General features: G+C 54.3%; 1 protein-coding gene across 1 annotated transcript in view; it reads left to right on the top strand.

Moving 5' to 3' along the window:
• Positions 1–19,925, top strand: part of Dnah17 (dynein axonemal heavy chain 17) — a 110,801-nt gene that overhangs the window by 25,888 nt on the left and 64,988 nt on the right. The window contains 17 exon segments of the mRNA XM_035448176.1: positions 393–575; positions 2,213–2,467; positions 3,295–3,464; positions 4,026–4,248; positions 6,018–6,134; positions 6,322–6,408; positions 7,122–7,274; positions 7,600–7,848; positions 10,904–11,026; positions 12,210–12,557; positions 12,644–12,735; positions 13,007–13,133; positions 13,707–13,859; positions 16,569–16,694; positions 17,283–17,390; positions 18,620–18,751; positions 19,394–19,599. Coding sequence (XP_035304067.1) covers positions 393–575; positions 2,213–2,467; positions 3,295–3,464; positions 4,026–4,248; positions 6,018–6,134; positions 6,322–6,408; positions 7,122–7,274; positions 7,600–7,848; positions 10,904–11,026; positions 12,210–12,557; positions 12,644–12,735; positions 13,007–13,133; positions 13,707–13,859; positions 16,569–16,694; positions 17,283–17,390; positions 18,620–18,751; positions 19,394–19,599 — 2,852 coding nt within the window.

Here is a 19,925-nt window from a genome sequence, read left to right as displayed (position 1 = left end):
GGCTCATACCCTGTGGCTTTGCGGCCTCAGCTGAGGCAGGCAGACATGGAGTGTCTGCAGTGCGGATATGAGGACTTGCCTAGCCCTATGTCCTCTGTGTCCTAGGAGTGATGGATGGCCACTGTCTCCATCCAAGAAATGATGGCCCTGGCTTTACAGGAAGTGACTGTCCCTGGGCCAGGCAGCCAGCGATTGGCAGGGCTGAGCTCAGCCATCTGCCTCTATATGCTCTTCCTACGCTTGTCCTTGCTGGCTTTGAGCCCATGGCTGTGCACCTGGCTGACCTGGTCCGTGCCAGCAGGAGACAACCACTCATTGGTAGAGCCTCGCATGGGCAATCAGGCCTCATTTAGCAGCAGCCGAGACACTGAGACCCCAGGGACTTGTTTCAGGAGAGCATCGCGCCCCTGTTTGAGATCCGCATGGAGCTGGATGAGGAAGGGCTGACTTACAACCCTTCTCTGGAGATGGGCGAGGAGGGTGGCTTCCTGATGCTGATCGAGGGCCTGATCAACGACCTCTACAATGTGGCCAGGCTCATCCCTCGCCTGGCGAAGGGCAGAATTAACTACAAGGTCAGTCTCCATCCACCACCACCTTTCCACACTTCATGCTTGGTTACCAGTTGGTGATGGCCCAGGTCCACAAAGCCGGATGCTGAGAGTTGAGAATGCGGTGAAGGGTTTGTGGTTGCATCCCATTAGGTCCCCAGGCAGTCAGGAAGCAGCGAGTGATGAATGTTGGGACTCGGTGGGCTTCTTCCCTGACGCTCAGTCGGAGAATGGTGCTCCCCACATCCAAGGTGGGTCTTCCCACCAGAGTTCAGCCACTGTGGAAGTTTTCACAGCCACACCCAGAGACAATTCTAAAACTGGCCAAGCTGACAATGGTTTAACTCTGACAGCTGCTGTCTGCTAGCTTCTCCACTCACCCAATCCAGGTCAGATTCTGGGTACAGGAGTCTGAAGTGTGGGAGCAGGCATTAGAGCATTTGTCTGGTGGCAACCAGGACAAGGGCTAGGGGATATGAGGACAGGCAGCGTGAGGGGATGTCAGGTGACTCTTTCTGGGGAGACATGAACGAATGCCATTTCACCTCAGACAGGGTACCGACAGAAACCTGGAGAGCCCATCCCACTCAAGTCTAGCTCAGTGAACCAATGGATTTATTGGGGTTACTGAGTGAATTGTGGGTTGCTCAAAGGCAGCCATGTCACTAAAGAGCCCACCCAAGTATGGGTGGCAACACTCAAAAGAGCTGCATCTCTTGGAGCAACCTGCGGGAGCTCCAGGCAGCCTGCCAATAGGAGAGTGTCCTCTTGCCAGAAGTTACTGCTCAAATGACCTGGGGACCAGCCTTGTGAATCCTGTAAGTGTCAGGAGTTTCCTGGCCCTTGTGGGTTTCCTCTGCTTCCTGAGTCCTGGGGTAGCCTCCTTGGAGAAGCAATGTTTGACTATGGAGAGCAGCTACACAACTTGAAGGCATTTCCTTCTCTAGGTTTGTGCCTCATGGGCCCTGTCCAGTGGCCGAAAGGAGGTGTTCTGTGTGTGTGCAGGGGGGAGGGATGCCTGTACATGTGTCTGTCTGTGTTTATTAGAAGATTTAAACTTACACAGTGAGGACCAGTGAAGGGTGAAAGGCATCAAGATCAACATAAAAAGGAAACGTAACAGAAGCCGTTTGTTCGTGTAGAAATGTTCAGAAACAGAATGCTGCTTTCCGTGGCATTACTATCCAGAGCAGGGCTACACCTGGGAGTGAGTGAACTTGAACCACAGATCTTCACAGAACATAATGAGGAATTTTAAAGACCCCATAAATGGCCAGGTGCAGATCCAATCAACTTCCGTGTGTCGTAGATAACATTTTCTAGATGGTGTTATTTAGTTGACAGGTGTCCACTCCCACCTTCAACAGTCCACATGAGCCCTGTCTGTGTCCCCATCGCCCATCCCAGCACATGTCACACCACCAAAGTCTGTGCAAATAATACAGAGTGGATGAGCTGACACCAGAGTCACCTTGGGGTCAGACAGACCAAAGTCACCCTTACCAAAACTTACCAAGAGGGCACTGTGCACCGACAGTTTCCCCATCTGGGTTACTTAGCGGACCTTTCACCCGTAGAAGGCTACTCTTCCGGGCTGGGAGCAAACCTGTCACTCATGAAGGCAAATTCCCCATGCATTGTTCCCACCCCCGTGCCTACAGACAGACCTGGAGGACATTACAGACCTCATAGAGATGCGAGAGGAAGTGTCCAACCTGGTCATTGGGGCCATGAAGGTGGCTGAGGAGTATCAGGACTCCTTTGAGAGGTACTCCTACCTCTGGGTGGATGACCTTCAAGAGTCTATGAAGAACTTCCTCATCTTCGGGCACACACCCACCCCTGAGGAGCTGGACACTCGGGTAGACGACACCATCCCCAAGACACCACCCAGCCTGGCTCAGTTTCAGCAGCAGGTATGTGTGCCATCTTCCCCTGTCATCTCTCCTGCATCTTCTGGTAGATGGTCATGACCTCAGGGCCTGATTTGCAACCTGGGTGGATGATTACAATGAGGGTTTTACAGTTGCTCAGGGCTGGTGCCGCCAGGAGGACTGGCATGTCATACTGTACCATGCCACATGGGGGAGCACTAGTGACCCAGGAGGCAGAGCAAGGCTGGGCTGTCACTTGCCCCTGTGCTCTTGGGGAGGGTCCCATGCTGAGCTGCCAGTGTCCTGCCCCCTGGTGAGGAGGACAGGGACTTTGATCCTGAGTTTTACGACTCCGTGAGAGCCCACTGAGAGGTGGTTGGGAGTCCCGCTCTGTAGTCGGCTCCAGGCAAGGGTTTGCTGTCCAGGAACCAGCCTCCAGGATCAGCAAAGGCCCGGTGTCAGGGCATCTGGAATCCAGAAAATAAAAGTCTCTGCAGATCTCCACATTGAGTGAGAGAGAACCCTCCCCTCCCCTCTCCCCTGCAAGTGAGAGGCAGCCACCTCAGAAAGAGGGGCAGCCCAGCATGGGCAAGCACTCCCGTGATTTGAGGGGCATCTTTTGGGAGTCCTCTGATGTTCCTCAAGCCCTGCTGTTGTCACCCAATGCCATCCCCCTCTGTCTGACTGTCCCCTTGTAGGGGTGGAAGCAGAAGGCACCCTGGGTGCTGGGACAAGGACAAAACAGGTGGTGTGGTGGACTTGGCACCCTGGGCCACCTGGCTGTCCTTCCCAGCCAGCCAGAAAGTGCTGGCTCTCGGGGGAGGCGCGGCCGTGGCTGACGGAAGCCCACGGCTGGCTGTGTTGGGTAGATCGACTCCTATGAGAAACTGTACGAGGAGGTGTCCAGGTGTGAGAACACCAAGGTTTTCCATGGCTGGCTGCAGTGTGACTGCCGTCCCTTCAAGCAGGCCTTGCTCAACACCATCAAGCGCTGGAGTTTCCTATTTAAGCGATACCTGAGCAACCACGTCACCAACAGGTGAGAGACTGCAAACCACTGCTGTGACACCCAAGTCTCCCCGGGACCCTGGGACAGCCTGGGGGGGAAACCGGGGACTTGGTGAATGGGGCCTGACACCTCTGCATGTGGTTTGGAGTGTGACCAGTCCCGGGCAGGTAGGAGGAGGGTGTAGCCAAGGCCGGAGGTGAAGCCATAACACCCCCCCCCCCCCGTGCTCCGTGAGGAAGCCCTGGGCCTGGCAGGAAGGCTGTCAGAACAGCCCACCAGTGACGGTAGCCTCAGCAGCATCAACTGCAGCGCCATGAGTGTCTGCTCCAGCTGAGTCCATGGTGTGTGTGTGGGGGGGGGGCGCGGTGCTGGCTGCTCTGAGCCCTGGCTTTATGGTCAGGGCTCAAGAATCAGCCCGGTCTAAGCTGTTAGGATCTTTGTGACATCTAGGCTGAGGGTATGGGGTCAGCGGCTGCCCCTCCCCAGGCGGCTCCTTGCATTGGCGGTCACGAGTCCTCACTAAGTTGACAACGAGGGAGCATCCAAGGAGGATTTGAGCGCCTCCCACAGACAGCCCCTTTTGTTCTGCAGTCTGGATGACCTGGAAAACTTTATGACTGTCACCCGATCGGGCCTCAAGAAACCACTCAAGGAAGGGGACTATGACGGGTTGGTAGAGGTGATGGGTCACCTGATGAAGGTCAAGGAGAGGCAGGTGGCCACTGACAGCATGTTTGAACCCCTGAAGCAGACCATCGAACTGCTCAAGAGCTATGGGGAGGAGATGCCGGAGGAGACCCACTTGAAGCTGCAGGTGGGTCCGGGAGTTGCTGTGCAGGGGTGCTGCGCCTGCCTGGTTACCACCCTGGATTCCCAGAGGCATCGAGGCAGGAGATGGAGCCCTCCTGGAGAACAAGGCCAAGGTGGTCCCCCAAGACTGGGAATCTCCTAGTGATGGTTTCATGGGGTTAAAACCATCTCTACGTCCTACATCTCCTCCTGAGTGTGGAGGTCACTCCTGGAGATGCATGTGCCCTGCCATTCCCTGCTCATGTGACTGATATCCATTGTCAACATGGAAGAAGTCTAATCTGCTGGGCTACAGGCTGAGCAGGATGAGGCAAGGCCCTCTGGGGAGCCTCCAAGGAGGTCCTGTCCTTCCCTCCCTCCCTCCTTCCCTCCCTCCTTCCCTCCCTCCTTCCCTCCCTCCCTCTTACCCTCCATCCCTCCCTCCCTCCTTCCCTCCATCCCTCCCTCCCTCCTTCCCTCCATCAAGCCACACCAGGTCTATTCCCCTGCCTGTATGCACCAACTCTAGCCACTGTTCAGACCCTTGACTCAGAAGTAACAAAGGACAAGGAGCTGCAGGCCCATCATGCCCCTGTAGTGCTGTCAGCCAGGGTGACCCTGTGCTATAGAGGGCCCCAGAGTTGATTGGGTCTGAACCTTAAGCAACAGGCTTGTGCCTGTTCCAGCCCCCCACCCCAAGGTCCAGTTGAAGCCATGGGGCTTGAAGCATGTGGCCAGTTCCTAGGGGCTTCCGGGCCATGCGAGGGGGCAGCTGGGGGTGTAAGGGTCCCACATAAGGTGGGCTGAGTAGGAATGCCTCATCCTGCCTATGGAGGTTCAATGGCCTGGATGTTACCACTTGTTTTCTAACTTCTGATGCTGGGTCCTTAGCCTGACAGTGGGACATACACAGACCTCTCTCTGCCTGGACAAAAGGATTAAAACTATACACTGGTATACAGGCACACACGTACAAACATACACACAAGTGCTCGCATGCACACATGTCCATATAGGCACTTACACAGGTACACACATGCACAAAGGCATACTTAGGCACACAGGCATCCATACACACACACACACACGCACACACACACACACACACACACACACACACACACACACACACACACACACACAGAGTATACAGTATAGACAGGTTTCAGACCAATGAACACGATGAAGAGTAGAAAAAGGTTCTGGTTGATAGAGGGCACACCTTCCCAGTTGGCCACTCCGGGGATGAGTGGGAACGACATGAGTACTCTGTGCTATGTTAGAAGTCTCTCCTGAGCCTGGCAGAGAGGCTCAGGAGAGACTCATAGCAGAGTCTAAAAAGGGACACGAGGGCCTGGGGAGATGGCTTCTGCAGAGGAACCTGGATTCAGTTCCCAGCACCCACATGGCAGCTCACAACGGTCTGTAACTCCAGTTCCAGGGGATCCCACACCCTCCCCTGACCTCTCCGGGCAGAGCATGCATGGGGTTCACATAATCAACATGCAGGCAAACACTCAGACACATTAAATACTTAAAGAAATAAAATAACAGCAGGGAGGTGGTGGCGCACGCCTTTAATCCCAGCACTCGGGAGGCAGAGGCAGGTGGATCTCTGTGAGTTCGAGACCAGCCTGGTCTACAAAGTGAGTTCTAGGACAGACTCTAAAGCCACAGAGAAACCCTGTCTCAAACAAAACAAAACAAAACAAAAACAAAAACAAAAAAAGAAAAGAAATAAGATAACTCCAAGGCAAAATGGAAAGAGACCTCTTTGGCCTTTGCCTCCCACAGGAGCTGCCGGAGAAGTGGACCCACACCAAGAAACTGGCCATTCAGGTGAAGCAGAATGTGTCACCCCTCCAGGCCAACGAGGTTAACATCCTGCGGCGCAAGTGTCAGCAGTTTGAGGTAGCTTGAGAGGGGGCCCAGGCTAGGGCTGGGGGCATGCGGTGGGTGCAGCATGCTGGGATGCTCTAAGCCCAGCATGCCCTGTGTGTGTGTGTGTGTGTGTGTGTGTGTGTGTGTGTGTGTGTACCAAGCATGCTATGTGTGTGAGCCAAGCATGCCGTGTGCCCCCTCCATTGCTTTCTTGCAGCTCAAGCAGCACGAATTCAGGGAAAAGTTCAGACGTGAGGCCCCCTTCTCCTTCAGTGACCCCGAGCCCTACAAGTCTCTGAATAAGGTACTGATGCCTCGTGGTGAGATCCCTCTGGCAGCTCTGGGAACTCTTGGAGGGCTGGTCTCTTCTCAAGTCTTTGCTCTGGCAGATAGGGACACGGGTTAGGGACACGGGTTAAATGGGACTGCCCTCAAGCCAAGCATGTGCGTGCGTGCCTGGGACTGGCTCGTGTGCGTGTGCATACATGTGTACGTGCGGACATGCGGAATCAAGCATCCCCCTCCTAACCACACAGCCTCCACTCTATGACACTGCTTAGAGCTATTCCGGGCCGCCAGAGCCGGTGGTCACACACACAGGCCTCCCGCGAGCCTCACAGGCTGCCTCACAGACCTGAATCTGTAGAGAACAAGCTGGGCATCCCGGAGGGCGGGGCATCCCGGAGGGCGGGGCATCCCGGAGGGCGGGGCATCCCGGAGGGCGGGGCATCCCGGAGGGCGGGGCATCCCCACAGGGCGGGGCATCCCCACAGGGCGGGGCATCCCCCACAGGGCGGGGCATCCCCCACAGGGCGGGGCATCCCCACAGGGCAGCTGCCACCTTGGCTGGGGCATTGATCTCTTGGCTGGGGAAGGTGTGGCTGGAGGACAGAGAAGATTTACTGGGACATTGAGGGGGGGAGAAAGGAGGCAGGAATGGGGGCAGGACAGGGCACATAGTTTTGGGGACACCCAGACTGGTGCAGCCCCCTGAGGTCCCCTCCCCTCACATCCCAGCAACAAAAAAGCATCTCGGCCATGGAGAGCGTCATGGAGGCGCTGTGTAAGTCCGCCGGCCTGTTCGAGGTCACGGTGCCGGACTACAAGCAGCTGAAGGCCTGCCACAAGGAGGTCCGCCTGCTGAAGGAGCTCTGGGACATGATTGTCATGGTGAGGCAGCCAGGCCTTGTGGGATGCATGCGGGGCGGGGACTCTGCCGGTGGCTGTAAGGGCACCAAGAGGGGACCTCTGGCTATAAGAATGCAGCTTCCCAAAGGACCCTAGCTGGGGCCACTTCCCAGAGGCCTTTGCAGTTGGGCTTTTGCTCTGTGCAATATCACCTCCCTCCATGTACTGCCTCCCTCCTCCCCCGCTTCTGACCCCCTACTTTCATGGCGTGTACGTACGTGTGCGTGTTGCTGTGTGTGCGTGCATGCGTGCGTGTGCGTGCGTGCGTGTGTGCGTGTGTGTGTGACTCAGGACGCTCTCGCTGCAGGTCAACACCAGCATCGACGACTGGAAGACCACCAAGTGGAAGGACATCAACGTGGAGCAGATGGACATTGACTGCAAGAAGTTTGCCAAGGACGTGCGGTCCCTGGACAAGGAGATGAAGACCTGGGACGCCTTCGTGGGGCTGGACAACACCGTGAAAAACATGATCACCTCCCTGCGCGCCGTCAGCGAGCTGCAGAACCCCGCCATCCGAGACCGCCACTGGCAGCAGCTCATGCAGGCCACCCAGGTACCACTCACCTGGCGGCTGGGTGGCGGCTGGCAGTCGTGGGGCTAGCCTGAGCTGCCCCAGTGATGGAGGTGGGGTGACTTGTCAGTGCTTGAGGCTGACAAAGCCAGGCATGCCCCCCCCCTTCTGTAATGTGGGCTCAGAGTTCAGGGAGCCCATGCTTGCCTTCAGCTCTGTGGGTATTTCTCTTTTTAAATTCTGTGACTCGATACAGGTATACAATGTATACTGGCCATCTTTATTCCCGCTATTAACTATCCCTCACCCCTCCTACTGAGCCCTTTTTCTTCCCAAGCCCACCCCCCCTTATTTTCATGTCTTCTTGTTTGCTTGTTTTATTTATCATGACTGAGTTCATTTAGGGGTGCTTCCCCGAGCATGGGTGTGGGGTTATTAAGCTAGAGCAAAGGTAACTGACCAGTGACCACACCCCTGAAGAAAATGACTCTCCTTCCCCAGCAGCCATTAATTGCTGAGGGGCTTCAGGCAGACTCTTCAGACAAGGGCAAAATCGCAGCCACAGTCTTCACCAAAGTTTCACAAGAATGCTCTCTAGGCAACATACTAAAATTCTTCTCCTCTGAAACCTCTTGAGCCAGGCTCGCACAGTTCATCAAATCACACTCAGCACCACCGTCTTCCATGCTCCTATCAGTGTGGCCCATTAAGCAATGCTTAAAGCCTTCAACTGCTTTCCTAACCCACAGCCCCAAGGTCCATACTCTGTCAAACAAAAAGATGGTCAGGCCTATCACAGCACTACCCCAGCCCCTAGTACCAACTTCCGTCCTAGGGTTTCTATTGCTGTGAAGAGACACCATGACCATGGCAACTCTTAGAAAGGAAGCCATTTGATTGGGGCTGGCTGACAGTTCAGTGCACCATCATCATGGCGGGACATGGTAGTGTGCAGGCAGACACGGTACTGGAGAAGGAGCTGAGAGTTTACATCTTGATCTGCAGGCAACAGGAAGTGAACTGAAACTGGGCATAGCTTGAGCGTATGGGAAACCTCAGAGCCCACCTCTGCAGTGACATACTTCCTCCAACAAGGCCACGCCTTCTAATAATGGCACTCATTTGTGGGCCATTGTCTTTCAAACCACCACAGGGTGCAACAGGAGTTTGTGAGTGAGCTTGCCCATTGCCCATTGCCCACAGAGCCCAGAACCTTGGAGGGGATGTGGCACCAGGCTTAGACTCTCTCAGCAGGCACATTTTAGAGAAGTTGTGAGATGGCAGAGTGGGACCTGGGGAGTGTGGGGGGCTCACAGGTTTGGGGAACAGAGCAACCTATGACAGACGCCTTCTATAAGCTCCTCCAGTGCTCTTGCTAGGAGAGTGAGGTCTAGAGTCATCTTGGGTAGTTCCCAGGGACTCAGGGCACCTTGATAAATTGATGCCCTGCTTTGAGGCAAACAACCAAGGGCAGGGAACTTTTTCTGTGTCTCCTCGGTGGCCTTCAGCCCAGTGTTTAGGGGTGAGTTGTCCAAGCCATCATCACTGCACTCCAATGACAAGTGTGTACAGCCCTGACGATTCACAGCGCCTGGAGGAGGAAGCCACATCCAAGAGGAGAGCAGAGAAAAAAACACTAGATTTGCCTGGGTCTTAGTAGCTAGCCACCAGGAAAGACACAAGGACAAGGACAGACAGATGCGGGCAGGGGTGGAATGGACTCAGGTGCTTAAGGAAGCATGAGGGCAAGGTTGTGAGACAGAGACACAGGCAGGAAGCGCACAGCATGGGCTCAAAACCTAGGTTCCTGCCACTAGGCCCCGCCAAGTCCTTCGGGGAACCCCTCCTAGAAGGGTCATATTCGGGTCTCAGAGTGCCTGCTCCCAAGAGGGTGGCTCCCAGGCTGTAAGACCCAAAGTTTTCCAGACTCTAGCCCCCAACCCAAGCATGCTATGAGAGATCCCAAGGGCTCTGACAAGCAACCACGATGCTCTGCTAAGTGAGGAAGGTGGCATGTGCCAGCAATCCCAGCACTGGAGAGGTTCAGTCAACAGGATTAAGAGTTCAAGGCCAGCCTGGGTTGTGTAGTGATATAACTATCACAGAAAGAATAAAAGCAAATAAGAATAAAATGTGCAGCCGAAAGATGAATGGGACACCTAAGGTATAGTGGGACATGGTGGGTATTTCCCTAAAGGTGATTAACTGTGTCAGATCCATCAGTAGATGAGCCGTTTGTTGCTTGACTCAGAATCCATGCTCAGAAACCTGTCTTTGTGACCATGAGAATATGGACTTGGGGATGTGAGACTGAGTGAGGACGGGGCAGGTGTGTTAGCATTCTGTTGGTGACAAAGCACCTGAGGTCATTATAAAAGAGAAAGGGTTTATTTTGATTCACAGTCGGAGGCTGTCTGCTAGGCCCCACCTCCTAAATGTCCCACCGTTTCTCTGGCACCTCGGCCTGGAAACTAAGCCTTGAGCACATGGGCTTTGGGGTGTCCCTGAAGATCCAAACCATAGCGGTGGGGTGACCGCAGCATACCGTCTTGTTAGTGGAAAATCAATAACCCGCCGCTGGCTGCCCGGAAGCTCCGGGCAGGATGGACCTATCTCCGGGCTGCCCTGACAGTGTGGGCCGCTTCAGCAACCGAGCCGTGCTCGCGCTCTCTGTGTTCTGAAAATGTCAGTAAGGAGGCTCCAGAACCAGGCTCCTCCTCAGCCACTCCCAGCTTCCAGGGCTCTATGAGTTTGCCGGTCTGGGACCACATTCCTCCGTCATCAGCTCTGTGACCTCCTTCAGCTGTGACTTCTTTCTCCTGCCACATGACTTGGGGTGCACCTGGAGATCCAGGGCGACCTCATCCTGAGATCCTCAACATCTACAGGTCACGCCCTGAGATCCTAAGTGAACTTGTGTTCTGGTGTGTGTACACTTTTCACCCCACTCCAGAGGGATCTGGGGGTGATGCTTAGAGCAGGAATCAGCCTGAGTCACAGAGCTCCTGAGTGACGGATCAAAGCGTGGCCCAGCAGCCTTCTTCCTGCTGCTGCAGTCCACCTGGCCTCATAGGAAGCACACCTGCTTTTTCCCTAGGTGAAGTTCGAAATGTCAGAAGAAACCACCCTGGCTGACCTGCTGCAACTCAACCTCCACAAGTATGAGGATGAGGTCCGAAACATTGTGGACAAGGCCGTAAAGGAATCAGGGATGGAGAAGGTAGTCACCGTGTGTGTGTGTGTGTGTGTGTGTGTGTGTGTGTGTGTGTGTGTGTGTGTGTGTGTGTGTTTCTCCCCAGAGGATCCTGGGACTGTCTGATAGGCTCAGTGCCTGGGGGTAGGATGAGGGGGGGGGCTGACCTCAGACAGCCTGTGGCTCTGGAAGATCTGGCAGCCTTCCCTGCAGAGCTCAAGACAGAGAAGTCACCCACTACCTGCAGAACTCAGCATCCTCAGATAGCCCCACTCCTGGATGGTCTCTCCCACGCACACAACAGTACACTGTTAGGAGGCTCCAGGGGCACCACTCACCTGGGAATGAATCCCCTGATCTATGAAACGGATCGGGGTTTGCAGAGGTGGCTCAGCAGTCACGAGGGCTTACTGCTCTATCAGAGGACCAGAGTGTAGACTCACCACCCACAGCTGCCTGTGACTCCAGCTCCAAGGGGTCTGATGCGCTCCTCTGGCCCCCATGGGCACCCAGCATACATAGGCACACACAGGTACACGCTCACATACACAAACATAAGTAGCTGGGCAGTGGTGGCACACACCTTTAATCCCAGCACTCAGGAGGCAGGCAGGTGGATCTCTGTGAGTCGGAGGCTGGCTAAGGCTACCTAGTAAATAAAGCCCTGTCTCAAAAAGCCCTAAACAAGGATGGAGGTTGGCGTGAACTTAGCGCCTGCTGTTTCAAAAATGCCTTCAGCTCAGAAGTCAGTGTGCACCTGATTTTTGTTCTGAGTCCCAGGAGCTTTGAGCCCTCCCTGAGCTTGCCACCCTGGATGCTCGATGCTTGTGAACTAAGCTATTTTTTTCTCATTGTTGTGACAAGCAATTTAAGGAAGGAAGGGTTTGTTCTGGCTTACACGATAGGGAGAGAGGGGTGTGCAGTCCCCCATGGGGAAGGCATGGCAGCAGGAGCGGGTGGCTGCCTGTCACAGTGAACCCACAGTGAAGCAGAAAATGAGCCACAAGTGGGGCAGCTCTATAAAACCTCAAGTGACCCACCCCCTCCAGCTTGGGCGTCACCCCCTCCAGCTCGGGCGTCACCTCCTCCAGCAAAGGTTACACAGCTGTCCCAAACTGCAGCACTGGGTAGGGACTAGGTGCATAGACCTGTGAGCCTGTGGGTGACATTTGACATTGAAAATGACCCCCTATTTCTGTTTCCCGGAAAGATACTGAAAGCCCTGGACAGCACCTGGACCACCATGGAATTTGAGCATGAGCCACACCCGAGAACGGGCACCATGATGCTCAAGTCGGACGAGGTGCTGGTGGAGACCCTGGAAGACAACCAGGTGCAGCTGCAGAACCTGATGATGTCCAAGTACCTGTCCCACTTCCTGAAGGAGGTGACCAGCTGGCAGCAGAAGCTGTCCACGGCAGACTCCGTCATCTCCATCTGGTTTGAGGTGCAGAGAACCTGGGGCCACCTGGAAAGCATCTTCATTGGCTCAGAAGACATCAGGGCCCAGCTCCCAGAAGACTCCAAGCGCTTTGATGGCATCGACCAGGAGTTCAAGGTGAGCCCAGCCTCTGGGTGTTCCCAGAAATGGCTACTGGAGGCCAGAGGGGCTCCAACACCTCCGTCCCCCCCTTCTCTTCCAAGGCCTTGATGGCAGATGCTGTGAAAACACCAAACGTGGTGGAAGCCACCAACAAACCGGGTCTCTATGATAAACTGGAGATGCTGAAGAAGAGGTGGGTCCCCGTCCGTCCCCGTGTGTCCAGCAGAGGTGTTGATGGGGCACAGCCATGTGCCCCCTGCTGGGCAAGGGCACAGGGCACAGGCTGATGATATTCCACACCTGAGGTGGATTAGGAGCCCTGTGTGTGGTCAGAGCTGGTGGGGAATGGGGGCATCTGGCTAGAGTTTGAGTTCATCTGGGTCTATGGAGAAAAGGCTGGATGCCTTCAGTAATCTGAGAGGGCAGGCTGGCCAACCAGCCCCTTCTCCCTCCTCTCCTCTTAGCCTGGCCGTGTGTGAAAAGGCATTGGCTGAATATTTGGAGACGAAGAGACTGGCTTTCCCAAGGTTCTATTTTGTCTCCTCTGCTGACCTGCTGGACATTCTTTCCAACGGAAACGACCCTGTGGAGGTAGACAGAGCCCCAGCTGTGCAAAACCCTGCACCTAGGAGCCCTGGGCTGGAGGACAAACCCACCAGGCCCTCTGCACACAGTGTGGCTTTGGGCAAGTCACCTGGCCCATCTCTGCTTGTTTTCCTTCTATAGAGTGGGTGAGAAGTTGGGGGCTTCCTGGGCACGTGAAAGACACACTGAGCTGTTTCTGGGCTCTTCTCTATGTGGCCCTAATAACCTTTGCCCTAAGGCTTACCCTGGGAATCTAAAGAGACATTTCCCAGGGCTCCTGGAAAGAGAGGATAGTGAACCAGGGGGAGAGAAATGGCTCTGTTTCATTTCAACAATAAAACAAGAGGATAGGCAGGGAGAAGGGGACATGCCGGGAACCTCGATGGAGGCTTTGGTAACTGTTCCTGCCCAAGGCCGGGTCTTGCCTGTGCTTATGGTTGCCTGAGCCACACTCGACATCAGTCAAAGATGGGGCAAATATTGGCAAGACAAAAGAGTAAAGGATAGATAGAAGAGAAAGGGCTTAACACCCCTGGATGCAGCCAGGAGCCATCAGCAACTCCAGGGTCCTCCGCCTAGGTGAGCCGCCACCTGTCTAAACTCTTCGACAGTCTGTGTAAGCTAAAGTTCCGTCTGGATGCCAGTGGACAACCAGTCAAGATTGGGCTGGGGATGTACAGCAAAGAGGACGAGTTCGTGGACTTTGACAGGGAGTGTGACCTCTCGGGCCAGGTGAGCCTGGGGGGAGGGGCAGTACAGGCTTCCTGCTGTCATTTTCTCATCTGCCTCTCAAGGAAATGCTTGGGAACCTCTCTTTTTTAAAAAAAGTGATTTATAACTGTATTTATTTATTTGTGTGTGTGTGTGTGTCTGTGTCTGTGTGTGTGTCTGTGTCTGTGTCTGTCTGTGTCTGTGTCTGTGTGTGTGTCTGTGTGTGTCTGTGTCTGTGTGTGTGTCTGTGTCTGTGTCTGTGTGTGTGTGTGTGTGTGTGTGTGTGTGTCTGCGTGTGTGTGTGTGTGTGTGTGTGTGTGTGTGTGTGTGTGTGTGTCTGTGTGTCTGTGTCTGTGTAGGAGTGCAAGTATAGTGGTGGAGGTCAGAGGTCAACTTTCAGGAGTCCGCTCTCTCTTTCCACCATGTTGGCCCCGGGGGACTGAAGCATTGCCAGGCTTGGCAGCAAGTACCTTTATTTGTTGAGCCCTTTCCCTGACCCCAACTCGGAGACTTCACGATAGAATCTACAAAACACCCTTCCTACAGTGGGTGGCATGCATCTGAGGGTTAAAGGAGAAGGAAGGAGACAGGTTCGCCCATGTCAATGAATTGTTATGGTTGGTGCAGAACGGGGCCATGCCATCTGAACCGCCAGTCCCAGCCCCTGTCCCAGGAAGTGGTCATGGTGCATTGGGGGGTTCAGGGCAGTCTTGGGGTCCTGGTTCTTCCCAGCAAGCACATCGCCCCCACTTGGGCTGCCTGGTTCTGCTGACAGCAGGCTTCCTGCTGGCCCTTCCCATACCTCACTGTCCATCTTCTGACCCCGCCAGCCACTGAGAAAATTTGGCCATTGGCCTGAGAGAAATGTGATGAGGGGTAAGCCAGAAACTCACACAAGAATGGGGGAGTTCTGGAGATCAGCTTTTACAGCCTGTGTCTCCCCTATTTCCTGGGGGTGGGGGCTACAAAAGGCAGCTTCACGTTGTCCCCTCTCAGGGTGACTCTGAGCAGTTGCAGGGTCCCCTTATGGGGGCAAGTTTCCCTCATGGTAATGACCATTTAAAAGACAGTCCACCTCCCTCCCCCTCGAAGACTCTATTCCTCCATCCAGTTGCAGCCATGGAGGATTGTGCTCCTTCTTCCCTCTGTGGTGCTGGAGTGAGTCCAGGGCCCCAGGACAGAGAAAGGTAGTCAGTCTCCCTCTGAGATAGACTTTTTTCCTGCTTCCTTCTCTGATTTAGGGATAATTGTGTATTCCATAAGGGTATCACTGGCTTACTAATGTGATTTTTAAGTGTGTTGGCATTGGGGACTTTTTTTTAACACTTTATCTAATTATCAGTGTGTGTGTGTGTGTGTGTGTGTGTGTGTGTGTGTGTGTGTGTGTGTCACGGTACACAAGCCGGGATTAGAAGACAGCCTTGTGTAGTTGGTTCTCTCCTTCCACTTTTATGTGGATTTAGGGGTAACCTGTCACCAGGCTTATGTAGCAAGCACCTCTACCTACTGGGCCATCTCACTGGCCACAGGAGGGTCATTTTTTACTGTTCTATGAAAACCTTAGGATTTCTGCCCCTGACAAACATGTTATTGGTGGTCACTGCCTGGACCAAGCTTCCAAGTTCTTGGCATCTTGTTGGAAGAGCTGAAGAAGCTGACAGGCATACAAAGAGGCTGGGGTGGGGGAGCAGATGTTACTGGGAAGCAAAGCAGAGGTGTAGAGCAGGTACAGCAGGGTCAGCCGGCACAAAGATGGATGGCTCAGAACACTGGCTGTGTCCCATAGCTTCCTTTTGTGGATCCAGTTGGAGGAGGAGTTGTTAGGGGTGGGATGGGGTGGTTTTCTGCTTTGACTGACAGGCTTGGGTCATGTAGACTGTTGTTCACTGCACACATCCTTTGCCATGTCCCTGATTTCGATTATGTGTGTGCCCAATCGTGCAAACCCATGAGACAGTTAACAGGGTATTTCCCCTTAAAGTTGACTGAGATGACACATTCTGGTGCCTATGCTCCCAAAACTGGTCCACACTGGACTCTGGTGTACCACTTCTAAACTGGCCCACAGTGGTTGGATTTGGGAGAGACCCTGATTACATCTACTGCTGACCACGCCCAGCTAGGTGTGGTCACAGGTACATAAAGGTTAGGATAAAGGTCTAGGAGGAGCCGGGTCCTTCTCTTGGGGTGAACCCGTTCCAGGGCACCCTGCCCTTCACCAAGAGAACTCTCCCAGGGGCTGATTCTTTTTTGTTTGTTTAGTTTTGGTTTTTGGTTTTTCCAGACAGGGTTTCTCTGTGACTTTGGAGCCTGTCCTGGAACTAGCTCTGTAGACCATGCTGGCCTCAAACTCACAGAGATTCCCCTGCCTCTGCCACCTGAGCTCTGAGACTAAAGGCGTGGGTCCAGTGTACCACTTGTAGACCGGCCCACACTTGTCTGGTATACCGCTTCTAGATCCAGGATGTGTTTGGTTACAGGAAGGAAGTTACTAGCTAGCCATAGATGAGAGGATTGGTGGTTCAGTCTAGAGAGGGGTTTGAGTGAAACTCAACATGGCTGGAGCTCCTAGGTGGCCAGCTGCTTTTTTGGAAAAGGAATGTGTGAAAGCCGAGACAGGCAGGGTCTTGGGCTGCTGAGTTACCCCTACACTTACCTGCCTCGGGTGTGCAAATCACTGGGACAAGATGTGTGGGGCCCTGCGAGGTCAGCGTGAGCTCTTTCCCCCAGGTGGAAGTGTGGCTGAATCGGGTGCTGGACCGAATGTGCGCCACGCTGCGCCACGAAATCCCAGAAGCTGTGGTGACATATGAGGAAAAGCCGAGGGAACAATGGATCTTCGATTACCCAGCCCAGGTCTGTCACGGATGGGACCCAGGACACTGCAGCTCCATGGGGACCTTCTTGTGGCTCCAAGGCCCCAGGCTACCTTCTGTCTGTTGGGAATGGGTTTAGCTGCTTGGCATGAGGTCTTTTAATTTTTTTTCATTTTTATTTGATGTGTATGGGTGTTTTGCCTGTGTGTATGCGAGTGTACCACATGCAGTGCCTTTGGAGGCCAGAAGAGGGCGTCAGATCCCCTGGAACTGGACTTACAGATGGTTAGGAACATCCATGTGGGTGCTGGAAATCAACCCAGGTCCTCTGGAAGAACAGCCAGTGCTCTTAACCACTGAGCTTTCTGACCAGCCTCATGACCCCATCTTTTTCTTTTTTCTTTTTCTGGGGGGCATGGGCGTGAGGGATTTCAAGACAGGGTTTCTCTGTGCAGCCCTGGCTGTCCTGGCACTCTCTCTGTAGACCAGACTGGCCTCAAACTTACAGAGATCCGCCTGCCTCTGCCTCCTGAGTGCTGGGATTAAAGTTGTGCGCCTCCACTGCCCAGCTATGACCTCATTTCATTATCCATAAAGAACAGTTTCTCATGCCCTGAGTTGTTTACAGGTGGCACTAACGTGCACACAGATCTGGTGGACGACTGAGGTGGGCCTGGCGTTCGCGAGGCTGGAGGAAGGGTACGAAAATGCTATCAAAGACTACAACAAAAAGCAGGTAGGGGAGCCCTGGGCCCTGAAACTGCCAGGCAGCAGCCAAAGCCCCTGTATTAATTAGGATTTCTACTGCAGTGAAAAACACCACGGGAGGTGCAGCCTGGGGAGGAAAGGGTTAAGTTCAGCTTGCAGTCTGTAGTCCATTGGCCAGGGAAGTCAGGGCAGGAGCTGAAGCAGAGGCCATGGAGGGGGGAGCTGCTTCCTGCCTTGCTCAGCCTGCTTTCTTCTACAGCCCAGGATCACCAGCCCAGGGGTGGCACCAACCCCCGCAGGCTGGGCCCTCCCACATCAATCACTAATTAGGAAACTGAACCGTGGGCTTGCCCACAGGCTAATCTGGTGGGGCATTTTCTCAGTTGAGGCTCTTACTTTCAAATGACTCTAGCTTGTGTCAAACTGACATAAAAGTAGGCAGCACAGGCCCCTTCTACAAGGTGTTCACCGTCTGTGTGTGTGTGTGTGTGTGTGTGTGTGTGTGTGTGTGTGTGTGAGAGAGAGAGAGAGAGAGAGAGAGAGAGAGAGAGAGAGAGAGAGGCAATCATGCAGCAATGCACTATCAACCTCAGACATACAGAACTCAGAGTCTCCTCTGGAAATCACATACCAACACTGGCTTAAAAATTGTGTGTGTGTGTGTGTGTGTGTGTGTGTGTGTGTGTGTGTAAACCTCAGGTGTTTCCTTGGGGTGCTGTCCACCTTGTATTTGAAACAGGGTCTGAAACTGAAGCTTGCCGCTTAGGCCAGGGTGGTTCTCCAGTGAGCCCCAGGGATCCTCCTGTCTCTGTCTTCCTGGTGTTGGGGTTACAAGCCATCACACCTCACTTCTTCATATGGATCTGGGAATCAGACCTCCGGTCCTTGTCTTACAAGGACAGCGGCTGACTGATGAGTCTCCCAAGGGCCATGGGCGACATTGTCTCTGGTACAGAGCCTCAGAGCCTGCCTCACATGTAACTTGATCCATCATGCCCGATTTACAGGCAGCTGCCTTTACTGCGAGTACAGGTTCCTTCTCCTAAGGGGTCCATGGTCTCCCCTCCTGGCAGGGGAGGAACCTTTCAATTTCTTCGCTGTGGCAAACAAGGGCTGGTGAACTGTCACACACACACACAGGTCACAGAGAGGTCATTCTCTGTGACCAGCCCCCCCCCATCCCCCGTTTCCAGCCCAATGGCCACCTGACTGTGGCGGCTCCAGGCAGGATCCCAGCACAGGCGCCTCTCTCTGCAGATCAGCCAGCTGAACGCGCTCATCACCCTACTCATCGGAAACCTCAGCCCTGGCGACAGGATGAAGATCATGACCATCTGCACCATTGATGTGCACGCCCGAGACGTGGTGGCCAAAATGATCACTGCCAAGGCAGGCGCACCCCTGTCCCTGAGGGCTGGGGAGGGCCTGAGAACTGGGTTTGGGGCTGGCCACACACCCAAGGACTTCAGCCCCTACCATTGCCTCTTCCTAGGGAGGTGACAGAGGAAGTTGCTGTCCTACACACACACACACACACACACACACACACACACACACACACACAATCCATAGAGGTCAGATGAGTAGGGTACCAGAAGTTTCCATTCCTTTGTGTGTGCAGATGTGTTTGTTTGCGTGCACGTGTGGAGGTCAGAGGGCAACCTTTGACATCGTTGCTCAAGCACCATCCACTACTTTTTGGAGACAGGGTCTCACATTGACCGGGAACTCAGCAAGCAAGGCTGGCCAGCCAGGGAGCCCAGGGGTCCTCCTGCCTGCACCTCCCCAGCACTGGGATTACAAGCACACACCATCACACTGGCTGACCTTATATTCCACAAAAGGGTTCTGGGGCTTGAACGCAGGTTGTCTTAGGCTCTCAGCAAGTTTCTTAGTGACTGGGCCAACTCCCCAACTCCAAAAGTTACTATTTGTAGCAGGCTACAGTCTGGGGTGTTGACAGTTGTACTTAGGATCGAGAGGAGGAGCCCCAGGAACTGGCCTGGAGGCAATACACACTTCCTTCTGCAGGTGGAGAGCTCGCAGGCCTTCACCTGGCAGTCACAGCTCCGGCACCGATGGGACGAGGAGAAGAAGCATTGCTTCGCCAACATCTGTGACGCCCAAATCCAGTACTCCTATGAGTACCTGGGCAACACCCCACGGCTGGTCATCACCCCACTCACAGACAGGTGAGGGCCTGACACCCATCCCTCTGCACCACACACCTCCTTGGGGCCCTTCCCCACAGTTCCTCCCACCCTCAGCTCTGAGCCTCGAGATCTAGCCCTGTCGCCAGGCAGGGGCCCAGCTTTAGGCCAGAGTCCTCAGTCTGACACTGGCTGTGTCCTCAAGGGAGTTAACTTCAGCTTTCTGAGGTCTGCAAAGCGAGGGAGTGAGGACTCGTGTGTGAGGAGAGAGTAAATTATAGGACAATAAAGACTGTGTCTGATGAGTCCAGAGGGCCCACTCCCCAAACCCACAGGGGAGCCAGGCCTGCATCACACCTGTCCCTCGGTCACATTAGAGAGTCCCTGCTCTCTGTCTTTTGTCCGGGGCTGGG

This window comes from Cricetulus griseus, chromosome 7 (assembly GCF_003668045.3).
Source record: "Cricetulus griseus strain 17A/GY chromosome 7, alternate assembly CriGri-PICRH-1.0, whole genome shotgun sequence".
NCBI lineage: Eukaryota > Metazoa > Chordata > Mammalia > Rodentia > Cricetidae > Cricetulus > Cricetulus griseus.
The sequence above is the reverse complement of the archived record's forward strand: the minus strand, read 5'-3'. Positions and strand labels throughout refer to the sequence as shown.